This window comes from Dermacentor albipictus, chromosome 1, assembly GCF_038994185.2.
Source record: "Dermacentor albipictus isolate Rhodes 1998 colony chromosome 1, USDA_Dalb.pri_finalv2, whole genome shotgun sequence".
In the NCBI taxonomy this organism is placed as follows: Eukaryota; Metazoa; Arthropoda; class Arachnida; order Ixodida; family Ixodidae; genus Dermacentor; species Dermacentor albipictus.
The window spans coordinates 102,173,250-102,185,947 of record NC_091821.1 but is presented as its reverse complement, the minus strand read 5'-3'; the positions used below and the strand labels follow the sequence as shown (position 1 = coordinate 102,185,947).

The 12,698-nt window shown below is 40.8% G+C and overlaps 1 protein-coding gene across 2 annotated transcripts in view; it reads right to left on the bottom strand.

The window, feature by feature from the left end:
* The window catches only part of LOC135906151 (ATP-binding cassette sub-family A member 2-like), a 256,013-nt gene extending 243,660 nt beyond the window's left edge, over nucleotides 1-12,353 (bottom strand). For both annotated transcript variants that reach the window (XR_010565654.1, XM_065437385.1), the window contains exons 1-2: nucleotides 12,214-12,353; nucleotides 10,947-11,040 (exon numbers count right to left, since the gene is read on the bottom strand). Coding sequence is in view for 1 of the 2 variants with exons in the window: in XM_065437385.1 (XP_065293457.1) it covers nucleotides 10,947-11,040; nucleotides 12,214-12,279 (160 nt within the window). In the remaining variant the exon portion in view is untranslated. The remainder of the gene's footprint in view (nucleotides 1-10,946; nucleotides 11,041-12,213) is intronic.
* Between the last annotated feature and the right edge of the window lie 345 nt (nucleotides 12,354-12,698).

The window sequence follows — 12,698 nt, the reverse complement described above, 5'->3', positions numbered from 1 at the left end:
CGTAGTCATCGAGTGAGATGTATTCATACTTTCCTGTATGTACGTAACACCATGCTTGTCATAGGTGTATCTACTGGTTCGGAGGAAGGTGTACCCCTCCCCTCAAAATCATAATTGAAAAGTAAAGGTAGCCCATTTATTCGCCCCCTACGCACACACAACTTGTGAAAGTGGGCACTTTCGACTGCACACTGCACAAATACAACAAAACAACAGCCGAGGCCAAGTTTCTCTCAGATTGGGCTCATATAGATACAATCTATTTATTACGTATCCCTTGCTTGCGGGCCTCGCCTCCAAGTGCAGTAACAGATGACGCGCTACTCCGTACTTTGCAGTGCGAGACGCCTGCGGGACGTGTCTTGCAAGCCTGCATTGCTGAAAAAGCTATCGCTAGGCTGTCCAAAACAAGTTTAATCTACCATCACTCGCATCATCACGCGTTTGCTGGGGCCGTCTAACCTAACCATCTGTGAAAACACAAAATCAAATTTGCTTTTATAATTTACCGGTATTTTATCAGTGTTGCCAATTTAGCGATTTTGATGCTAGATTTAGTGCCTTTTTTGTCTGTCTACGGCAAAGTTTGCTATTTAGCAATCAGTGACTTTTTAGTGACTTGAATGAACAGTTGGCAATATTTTAAAGAGTTAGAAAAATTGCTTGGAAAATAGCCTTCAAGAACACACATTGATATTCAAAAGCCACAGGCAAGTGGCAGAAACTCGCTGTACGATGCATAGGCTTCGTGACCATGATGAACCAACAGTTGCCTTCACCATAGCCTTGATATTTTGGTCACAAAATTGAAGTTTATTTATTATTTACAAAACAATTCAATATACATAAAATTGAATATTAGCATTTAAACGCTGCGGGTTCAGCGTTGTGACTAAATCTATTCGATTGGTACACACTTGGCAAGCATGTCTGAGAAGAAATGTACTAAAACCAAGTGGAATAAATTTTCTGTCCCGATTTACAACACAGCAGATGAATAAGACATACTGACTGCGTAAAGGTGTAAATATTGGAACGGCTTAGCTATTTGGCGCGTGACTGAACAAATCTCGTCCGTTTCTCACACCTTTCGGACCAATCAGTACTTCCCTTGCGCTTGTCCTTGTCGCCTTTTTAGTACCCCGTGTCCACTCTTGCGCTAGTCACTTCAGCAGTAGTTCACGGAGGCTTTCAGCTAGATCAAGGGTGAAAATACAGTATTTAACCTGTAAAAAGCTCAGGTAATTGTCATTGCCATGTTAACAACATGCGGCCAAGCGTGTTCCCACAGAATCTAGTTCTGCTACCACAGATGTCAACAAGTACAAAAAATTAAGGGGTAATATGCAGACTAAAGGCATTTTTATGCTAGAAAAACTATGTTGCTTGTGTTCTTTTGAATCATGCTGTATTTGTAACCTTTCAATCTGAAGATAATGAAACATTCAAGATGTCATAATCCAATATATAAACATTAGAGGTAGCCAATCAAATATAAACTTTTTCAAGTACGAAATGAATACGAATAGTAAGTATCGAATATTGAATAGACAAACGCAGACACACATATTTACAGCATGAATATTTATTTCAGTATAATTAGGAACGCGCCTGCACTGAATAGACAGTCAACTATCATGGACAATTAAGATCGTTTTAGACACAAGAACGCAAGAGTCCTGAAATAAACTACACGAATAGCTACTTGAGACCTTTAAGCCTGGTGGCAAACAAGCTTTCCAAGAATGACAGGCATTTGAAACTGACCAACTTTCCAAAAACGCATAAGAAATAGTTCTTGAAAAAATATCAGAAGTTATAGAAAAGGAAAATAAAACCCTAAGGAGGTATTTGTGTGCCCTAGACAGAATACAGAGCCTTTTACAAGAAAAAAAAACATCACTGGTTGTAATGTAAGAGATGAAACTCCTACATGCCTAGGCTGCAACAAAGACTCAATGTAGGCCATAAGCACAATATCGTTGATTCTCATGTATTGGATGGAAAGAAGGGGAACCGAGGGGCCCAGTTTTGTAAGAACGCTCGCACATATTTGTTAGTCAAAACCATATGAAAACAAAGAATAACGAAGAAACAGAAAGCATAGGAAAAATTATTTGTGGTTTCTAATAGAAGTGCAGAAATTAGAAGCTAATGGGAAATGGAGGAAAAATCAACTTGCTGACGTTGAGAGCCAAATCCGCAACCTCTGCATTACGTGTGCGTTGCACTACAAATTATGCTACGGCGATGAAGGCAGTTCCCACGTCCGTGCAGTATTTGGTATTTATGTACGTATGCAAGATCTAACCCAAGGAGTGTTACCCATGCAAGACTTCCACCGCAAAACTGAAAAAAATTTAATTATTAGGTTTTACATGCCAAAACCACGATCTGATTATGAGGCACGTCGTAGTGCCCAGGGGCTCCGGAAATTTGGACCACCTGGGTTTCTTTAACTTGCACCTAAATCTAAGTACACAGGTGTTTTAACATTTCGCCCCCATCCAAATGCAGCCGCTGTGGCTGGGATTCGATCCCGCGACCTCGTGCTTAGCAGCCCAACAATGTAGCCACTAAGCAACCACAGCAGGTCGCGCAAAACCGAAAACAAAGCTAATATTACTGATCTGGTTTCTGCAGTGTGTCAAAAACCTTGTCGCTGTTTTACTCCTGATAATTATAACTTGCGATGCTTTGTTCAGCAGGTGGAGAACAGTAACCCTATTTGAACAGTCGGTTGTTGCGAAATATCTGGTTAGTTCTGATATTCGAAAATACCAGATAGTTCATTTTCAAATACAAATAAAATATTACACACCAACTATTTATATTCGAAACTTCGATATTCACCTATCCTATAGTAAATACATTACTAAAGCTAAAGCCCTCTATACTCTGTTCGTAAATTCACTGTTTTCCTTCAGCTGCACGAACATTAGACCTACATGACACATCTAGGTCAATTATTTACTTCCCGCTAGCTTATATTAGTGTTTCAAGATACCTAGATTCTTAACATTTACTTCACAGTTATAGCGAGAGTTTTAGTGACTTTTTTTTTTTTCACTTCAGTCACACGCTTCCTAAAATGTTGGCAACACTAGACAGTAATGGTTCATAATGTATGATTGAAAACTAGATATGTTGGAGAAAAAGATAACTTTGACTGACGCATTTTTCAGCCTTTTTATTGCGATGGCAATCGGATAATCCGCAAGGGCAGCGAACTTTACAGTAGACGTGCCACCTGGGGCCGCTCTGTGTATGCATTCTGGGCCCAGTCGTGGGCGCAAACTTCTATATAACCTCCTATGAATATTTTCAAACAAATCAATGTGTCCTTAACACATTAAATAAAATAATGTGTCATCGTTTATTGGTCTATGGCCACTAAAGCGGCATCTACCTAACCTCTGCACCCCTTGGAAGGAGCCCTCCGTGTCTAGCTTTGTGGTAAAGCATACGAAAAACAAACATACAAACAAACAAACATGAAAAAATATTACTTTGTCTACATCACGCCTGTCGCGAAAAAATCACCCATTTACACTAAACCAGTACAGTATTTGCAATGACACGTTCAAGTTTTCACTTTTCCCACGTGCGATCAGAGAATGGAATCTCCTCCACCAAGACATAGTTTCCTCTCCGTCACTTCCATCGTTCATCAACCTACTGGAGACATCAAACAGAGAAGATGCCACTTAACACACCCACATATCTTAATCTTAACCCACATATCTGTAATACTTATTTCTGTGCGTGGAATTTACGCATTTCAAACCCCAAACTCGCCGCTTCTGCGCGGTTATCTGTTACCTGTATAAGTTCTCTAATCTTACAAGTGTCATTCATTCGCTATTTTTTATATAAATTCTAGTAATACAATATTGTTATATTGTTATACCAACTACATTGTTATATTGTTATGGCCATATTGTTATACCAACCAAAAGTATTGTATTATTGGTGATTTCTGCAGTAGTTAAGGAAGCGTTTTTCCTTTTTTTTTCTTTTAATGTACCATGTAACATGACCTGTTTGTTTCTTTCTGCAAAATTGTGCCCACCTGCTTTGGTCTCAACTGAGACTGGCAGTATTGCAAATAAATAAATAAATAAATAAATAAATGTACTGCAGAAGTCAAAGGGGAAATTATATGCAGGGTAGTGCAACTGCCGTTGCTGGCATGAGGTGTCAATGCGGACAGAATAGTGACCGCAGAGCGATCCCATGTGGCATGTACTGCGAAGATCACTTTCCAATATATATATATATATATATATATATATATATATATATATATATATATATATATATAGAGAGAGAGAGAGAGAGAGAGACTTTCCCCCCACTCGAAAAAATAGTTGGTACGTTACTGCATACAAGAGTGTTTGACAATGCATCAGAGGAATTAAAATCATTTAGCTGTGGTGGTTGCTTGAGGATACTGCATAAGTAAGGGTATGGTTTTCACATTTGTTGGTCCCCCTCACAAGGAGAATTAAAAATATGCAACACAAATATTTACTGCCACATTTGTTAAAAGGCATGAATTCAATTCTTGGACATGCATATTTCCACATTTATGCACTAGTACTTCTTAGCACAATTCTTATTGTTCTATGCTAATGTAACCCCCTTCTGTATTATTTTGCCATGAGAACAGGCCATATACAAAATTTCTGTACAGGTTTCTCCACATTAATTAAATGCTGCTGCTATTATGAGAATCTAAACCTGAATAAAGGAGCATGCTAGAGCTCACAAGATGACAATGGGAGAGTAGCACATTTATAAGCGCTCCCTGCCTTTTGTACATATTAAACAAACATCATTTTAGTAGAAGCATTAGAGTTATGCACCAAAGCTTCCGTGAATTTTTGTCCATTAAAGGACCTCTAAATGTGAATGATTTGTAAGCAAGAAAGATGGGTGGATATAGTGAAATGCCAGTGCGAGCTCCCGATGACATCAATTTTGACAGGTTAGTTAAGTGTTTATCAATAAACAGGGACTCCAACAGTGTATTTTGAGTGGGGGGCAGGAGCTGGAGCTCCTTCCGCCTCCACAAACTTTTTTTTTATTATTATTGTGAAACCAATGCTTAATTTACTATATTGAAGTGGGCTCAGCCCTCAGGGCAGCACCCTTCTACAATGGAATCTGTGGGGGCCCTTGTCCCAACTCCCCCCCCCCTCCCCTCCCCGGTATTGGAGCACCTGTAAATATAGAATTGCATTGTTCATTTTGATGGTGTATTCACTGTACATGCATACTAGTAATAAAGAAAAAAAGAGGACAGGCAGAGTCTACCTGTCTTTCTCTCCTTAGAAAGCATGCGCTGTCAACACCATTAAAATGAACAGTTACCAACTTGCCCAAGCTTCAACACTTCCAGACTATATTGTGTTGCATTCAAAAGTAGCCAAAGACAGCCTGAAAGCTTTTTGGAACCTTTCCTGCCATATTTGAAAATGCAATGAAAGCCTTGGTGTCGCACTGATGTCACAGGCATTATATAGAGGCACAAATTCAAGATGGAAAGCTTCATTCTCTGCTAATAATCCATCAAACGCAGTCCTCAAGCAGTACCTAACCAGCCTAAGGTGACTTTGTAGTTCTCTTGTGTTTCATTAAGAATAAAGTGTGAAAGAATTAAGGCTCATGAGATTTTGAAAGGAACAGAAAGCTGTTCTGCATGGTGTGCCTAAATTTTCGTATGCAAGGCACAGTGTCCATGTGAGGAATGGTGACCATTATCACTGTTTATAAGGTTTCCAGCTTTTGCGTTTTCTTCAGCCGTTACCACATGCAAGTGCTAGTACTCAAGGGGTGCCGTGTCTAGCAGAGAGATGTCTCTGTTGTGTATTGCGTGAAGTTGCCACAAATGTGGATGGATCTTCATGTTGATTACATTTTGATATCGCCACCTAAATAATGCTTCTTTACTGGTGTTGCTTGTACATGGCATTTTTGTAAACATTCTGTACCTGCACCTACCCTTTACAGTGCTATGTGGATTAGGTCCTACAATAAATAAATAGGTAAATAAATGTTCTCCTGGAGCATGTCAAATGTGTGGCATCTGTGATGAATAACAGAGCATTATTTTTTTATTAAACACTGATGCTACCCACGAAACACAGAACCTCTTAAAAACCTCTTGAAATGGCTACAAACGGCTATAGACGTCTTGGCGTATGATAAGACTGAAAATAGAATTTCTTCTAAACATAACCTCAAAACTTAGACTATGCTAGTATATACTTTATTTGTGGTAAAACCCACTACTGGTGTCACTAGAGTCGATTTTCATAACCACACTCAGAGCATCTAACTCAAGAACTTTTTTAGATCTTTTTGTCTAAAAGTGCATAAAATTCCAAACGACATGTTAAAAGTGTGGTTACCATAGGCCATCAGCGTTAACGAATAAAAGACGCCACAGACAAATCAAACTCGTTGCAAGCAAGATAATAAGTTGGCTTTAACATTAAATAATTTCACACCAGAACTTCAACAATCAAGGGTATGTTATAGTTTTCCATACAGGGCGCGCACACGACGCCTGGAAACCATTCTTCTATGCTCGCGCAGCAGGTACCGACAGCAGCAGAAGCGAAACGCCGGTGTTGCAGTGACCACAGCAATGTCACCGCACTGTGATCATTTCGGCAGCAGCCAAGTAGGCGCGCTCAAAATTTGTCAGGCTTCTCATACCATGCTGGAAACACTGGGTGGCAGGAAGTTTGAAAAAACGGCCACTGTCACTTGCAATGTCTCAGTCGCGGGTTCGTTATGCCAGTTGTGCGTCATTCTAAAAGCCGTTCTGTACATTTTTACTGGATATTAACTGGAGTCATTCAGCTGTGCTGATTCTGTTTGCGGTGTGTTTTGCATCAGTTCTTCGTGACATCGGCTGTATTGCGTGTTTTCGCCAACGACTTACTACCACAATGGCAGCATCTGCGTTCGCCGCCTTCGTGTGTCAGTGTGTCTTTGTGCGTCACACGTTCGGATAATTTTTTTTTTTTGGTAAGTGAAATACATTGCACTTCGTTTTTCGTCAACAATGTGAATATTTTTAGGCGTTACCCGCGACAATTCTTGATGGATGGGCTCTTCTGCCCTGCGGATTTTCATCATCTTTACTTTTATACGAGGGTTCTCCTTAAGAGGCGGCACAGGATCTCCAGGGCACCCAAGGGGTAGCGGGGTATCAAAGGTGGAAGCCGGGCGGCCCGTGGGCTGGGGCCGCGGAGGCCAAAGTGTGCCAGGGGGTGTTCGCATAAAAAATTGGCTGTCTGCGATAGCGGACAGCCTAGCTTATACACTCCTGGCACGCACAGTCCGTGTTCTAGCATTGATGTCCCAGTTGTCGCTTTGGTGTCCTGGAGGCAACGCCAATAATGCGAAATAATGACACGTTGTTACAACTGGTAAAAAACACGATTGAATCAATATAATTACGTCTAGCCGCCATCTTGTGATGCCAAGTTCAGCACTACCACGCTCCACGACTTCCACAACACCAGTCAGAACTTTGCCCTGTTTGTTAGTCTGTGGTCAACATAGCACAAATCAACCGAAGGGAGTGCATTCGAAAACGACGCACTGGCTCTAATCCTGAACCAGACTGAACTCGCCCTATTTTGTGTCCTTTTGTTCTTGCATGAGTTACAGTGTAGTGTGGGCGCACATGTGTCAGTGACTATGCAGCTTGTAGCGTTCCCACTTCATAACAAAACAAAAATATAACTGCAATGTTTACTTCATATATACAATTACAAATGCAATCATCTGCTGATGTACAAATTCCACTTGTGTTTTGTTCTAAATAAGCAGCAAAACTTTTAGCCTAGTAGTTGCTTCACCTGGGAGTACAATCACGACTGCTTGGCATTTGTTAATGAATGACTGTGACTGGGTCACCTCATTTGTAATTGCAAATCTGTCTTTCAACCGACTTGACGCTCTCTTATTTTGTTTCTTTCACTACATAGACGGCTGGACATCCTTCTTGTACCTTGGCGCTAGCTGGATGATGGGACCTCATCATGATCAGTGTAAGCCAATATACTGTACCCTCTCTGGTCCTCCCAGTGCTTTGTGTATGGGTTAAGGACAGGGAGTGCTTCATGGTAAAATAGCTAGTTGGTGTCTCACAAATGGGCATTTTTTTTGTACTGGTCCCCTATAAGCTGCCACTATTATAACCAATATGTCAGTGACAGTGTACATACAGAGTTCTACTATTAATTAGTTTCCATAAGCCTTACAAAATTGAACTGTAGGCAGTCAGTGCTATGTAAGAACTCACAAATTAACTCTGTTGTGTCCTACGAGTATTCCATACATAAGTAAAAATTTGCTACAACAGTGTACATTACACCTTGCTTCCCTAATGCACAAGTGTATTCAAGCCAGTATGTGATTATTTCTGTATTCTAAATGATTTCTGTGTGATTTAGTTTCTTTACAGGAATTTACTGTACAGCATCAGCAAGCAGTCTAATTTAACATTTATGTGTGTGCTGTAAAAGGTATGCTTTGCTGCTAGAATTGATGAAACATGGGCCGAGGCTTCCATACAAGGACGAACTTCAATTTTGCTTTACCACCGTCAGCACTTGGCTGGCGCTCGCAAAATGAATCACATCAGGTAGCTTGTGCCAGACTGCTTTTTAACCTTATTGTGAGGAGATCGCGCAGTGATGTGTGGAGGCGCCTGCGTCTGAGATAGAGATTGTGCTGCAACATATGTGCGTGTAGAACAGGCATGACACTGAGGGTTCCAGCAGTCTGCAGAGGTGCTTCTAAAATTTTGTCATAACTATAATTTTACCTGCGCTGTTTTTTGTCATCTATTTCAATAATATCATTGGAGGTGTTATCAAAATTCAGCAATTTATTTGCCCTGGACTATTAGCTTGCCACATTTGACATTTCACTAGGTGGGCAATTATTCAACATGGACTATTACTTGAATACACTTTTTTGTGTGTAGTGGCTTCTCAATTCCGAGTCAACGTAGATGTTCAGAATTACCTGAGGCTATAGATGCACTGACAATTTGCTACCTATATGAATCACTATGCACTTTCTCTCGCAAACAGCATGTTAACGCTTCCAAGACAGTGGGCAATGTTATCGTTTGATCACATCATGAGATACTTTCAATTTTGTGTGACGCATCATGCATCATCCAAGATGATACGTCATTGGTGCGAGGTATTGCCCTAAGCCAGTTAGGGTCACATGAAAATATATCAACAAAAGTGATTGATCCAGCTAGGTGTGTTGCTTTGGAACACTATCATCAGCCCTCCTTTGCATGCTAACTGCTTGCTTTGTACTGTGTCATGTTTAAGTTTGAAAAAAAGGCAACAGCTAGACAGTGCAAAATGCGAAAGTTGCTTTTAGTTTAATATAAAATTCTATTTAACTTTTTAACTAAGTTACTACATCATTTACTTGCAGAGTGGATTACTGTTTTAAACTGATTATATTTTGCAGGAAACTTCTCAGACTTGACAAGTTGATAAGTGCCTCTTTAGCCACGAAACGCCATATATAAATTTCAAGGCTGACTTTGTCTGACTCTGCTCTGCAATTTAATAACTATATGCCAGGAAATATACTATCAATTTTAAACATCATCTCATACATACCTTAAGATGCCCGTAATTTAAAAGAAAGGAGTGCTTAAATTTATTTTTAATGTGAGCCAACCTTCTTACTTAGCGCATATTGCTAATTGAAGTTCCAATTTGAACATTCCCATTTCCTCCCTCACCTTTCTTCCCTATTCTGTGCAGGTACTGCTTGCCTATGTCTACAAGAACTGCTGTGTCGAGATACAAGAAGCTTCACACGTGGCCTGCGACAGCAAGCTTTTGTAGGCAGCCAGTGCTCTCCTAAGAAGCCTGGCCTGCTCTGACAGCAGCAACAATCATCTTCAAGATTCATCCATGGTCACCTTTGCTGCTATTTGTCACTCTTGTTAATTACACTTTCTGCATCTTTTCTAATTTATTAGGTAATAAAGTATGACTATGTGACATGGTGTGAAGTAGATGTGTTAGTGCATTTTCACTTGCAATCATGTTTTATGCATGAAAAACTCATTGTACAGTGTATGAAAAAAAAAATAGCATATTATGATTTATCTTTCAGTTCCGGTAACATGCAACATGCAAGGCATTCACTAGTGGGTGGTATGCCGAAGAAATGGCCATTATTTCTGCGTGATGCTGTGCAAGCATCTGGCGTTACCTTACAAAGAGCACCCACAAAGTAAATTACAATTTACTTTTAAATGAGGCATGTACATCAGAAAAAAAATATATTTATATTGCCAGTTAGAGTGGTCTGCAGAGTGTTTTTCCAGATGTGAACTATGCTTTATTTCTTAACAATTCATTGCTAAGGCTATTGTGCCCCCTGTAGCTGAAACCAGGATGTAATTTTTGCCTGAACTGCAGCATCACTGACAAGAAGTTTCCCTACTGGGTATCCACCAAATTGAAATAGTTTCTAGCTACTAGATTTTTGAATTAGCCGTTCAAGACATCTTTTAGACATCAAATAGCTGCTTGTGTATTTCGTGGGCATACCGATGAACAAAAGCTGGTGGGCAATTTTGAGTTACATAAAGACATTTCAGAGTTTCATCTTACCTCTGTAAGACTGCCAAGCAAATGCCAGCAGGGCCGAGTTAAGAATTCGAGAGGGGAAATATAACGACCCCCTTCAACCAAAATTTGATAAAAAGGGGGTCTCCTTCAGAGATGTGGTCGGAGGATGGCACTTGACACCCACCTTATAGCGGACTGGATGCCAGGTTGTAGCAATTATAAAACATTCTCACGCGCGCGCGCACACACACAAAGAAAAATCCTACAGGAAATAACAAGAGAGAAGCGAAAAGGGATACTCACAGGAGCCCACAGGGTAGGCTGGCTGTTTTTTCCGTATGCCAATCAAAATGAAGAACAGGACTAGTGGAATGACTAGCTCGAACAGCAACACCAGCTGCACAGCAACATGTAAAAACATAGTAGGAATGACGCATAAAAATTGTCGTTTATTACATATCGTGAACGGAACTTTATTAACACTGTTGTCATTACACTAAACGATCTGATACCACGGGACATTTTCGCTTTGCAGATCTCAGTTCGAATAACATTGACGAATTCGTGACGATGGCGCTAAATTAAAGACTAGATGTTTATTCAATATAATCGTAACAGCCGATGATGGACGACACCACACGCTCTAACCAAAATTACTCCGCAAAATTTGTTCAAAATCAAGTGAGCAGCTTGTTCAGTTAGGACACTGCGAAATAAATTATACATATTGGAACAAACACATACCGCGCGCGAACCCCGGAAAGGAATATATTAAGTTCTATGCAGTATATTTAAAGTGAAATCAAAGATTTCATGAGGCATCACGCTACTTCAACTGGACTTCGTGTAGCAGATACATATTTTAGTAATCAGCGACCCCACCTGAAAACCAAAACAAGTGGAAGCTGCCACACTTAGAGCTGTCCATCGCTCTCACATCAGGGGTCAGAGGATGTGCACGAAATAACCACAGGTCACGAACGAAAACGCAGGTAGCGGTTGCCACTTGATGCCTTGCGCCATTTCAAGCCAGCTGTTCAAGCATTAAACCGCGAGGCTACCGACCGAATGTAAGTTCGCCCGCATACCCGCGCGTCACCAAAATGAAAATGTTAAATTGGTTTAACTGAATGTTTGTCCAATTCTCATTTGTAACCAGTTAAAATCATAAGCAATCATTCCCCGCTTCAACGCCGAAAAAAGAAACAGCTGCGCGATCTGGCAATTCGTCAATAAGCTGAATTAATTAGTTATTTCCATCAGCGCAGCAAAAGCTGCAGTGCGAGTATCTACCACATTTCATAACGCGGCGAGCAGACAGTGACTGGGGCACGAGCTTTCGACCTCTACGACAGTAAAAAATTATCGCGTAAGCACGGTCAAAGACTTTAAAATTGAATAGCAGCAGGAGAACGACAGTCCATGCTCAAAGTCTATACAGAGCGAACCTCGGGATACGAAGTCAACGAGCATCTGCAACGACAGCGTTTCCCTCTGCTTCCCCATCTCTATGCTAAGGCGAACGCACAAACATTCACGCTATCGCAAAATCATTACCACATCCACTTACCGGCTTCCTTTTCTTCAGCGTGTAGTTCTTCCATAAGAGCAACCGCAATTGTAGACAAAAACCCATGCTGGTGACGCATTGGAGAGCGCAAATTAGTCAATTGGCTTTCCCACCAAAGTGCGAGAGAGAAATCAGCTGGGTCTGAGTAGTCAAAGAAACATTGCCCCCGACGTCGCTGAGCAGCGTTATGATAGGCTGCTTCGATCTGGGCTCTCCAGCCCTCAACTGTCCCTTCCAAAGATACTTTAGCCACACATATGGCCAACAAAGACTAAAATAACTGGTACCAACACTGACGCCCACACGACGAAGGCATATGCGTTTACTGCGTTTACTTTCTTGACTGCTGCTGTATCGAAGCGGACAGAAGCGGATGCACGCATGTGTTACACCGCGTGAGGGCGCAATGGTAGCAACAGGGCAAGAACAACAAAAACAAATCGCAAGTATGCATTGTGTCGTTGGTTATGTCAGCACTTGCAGGA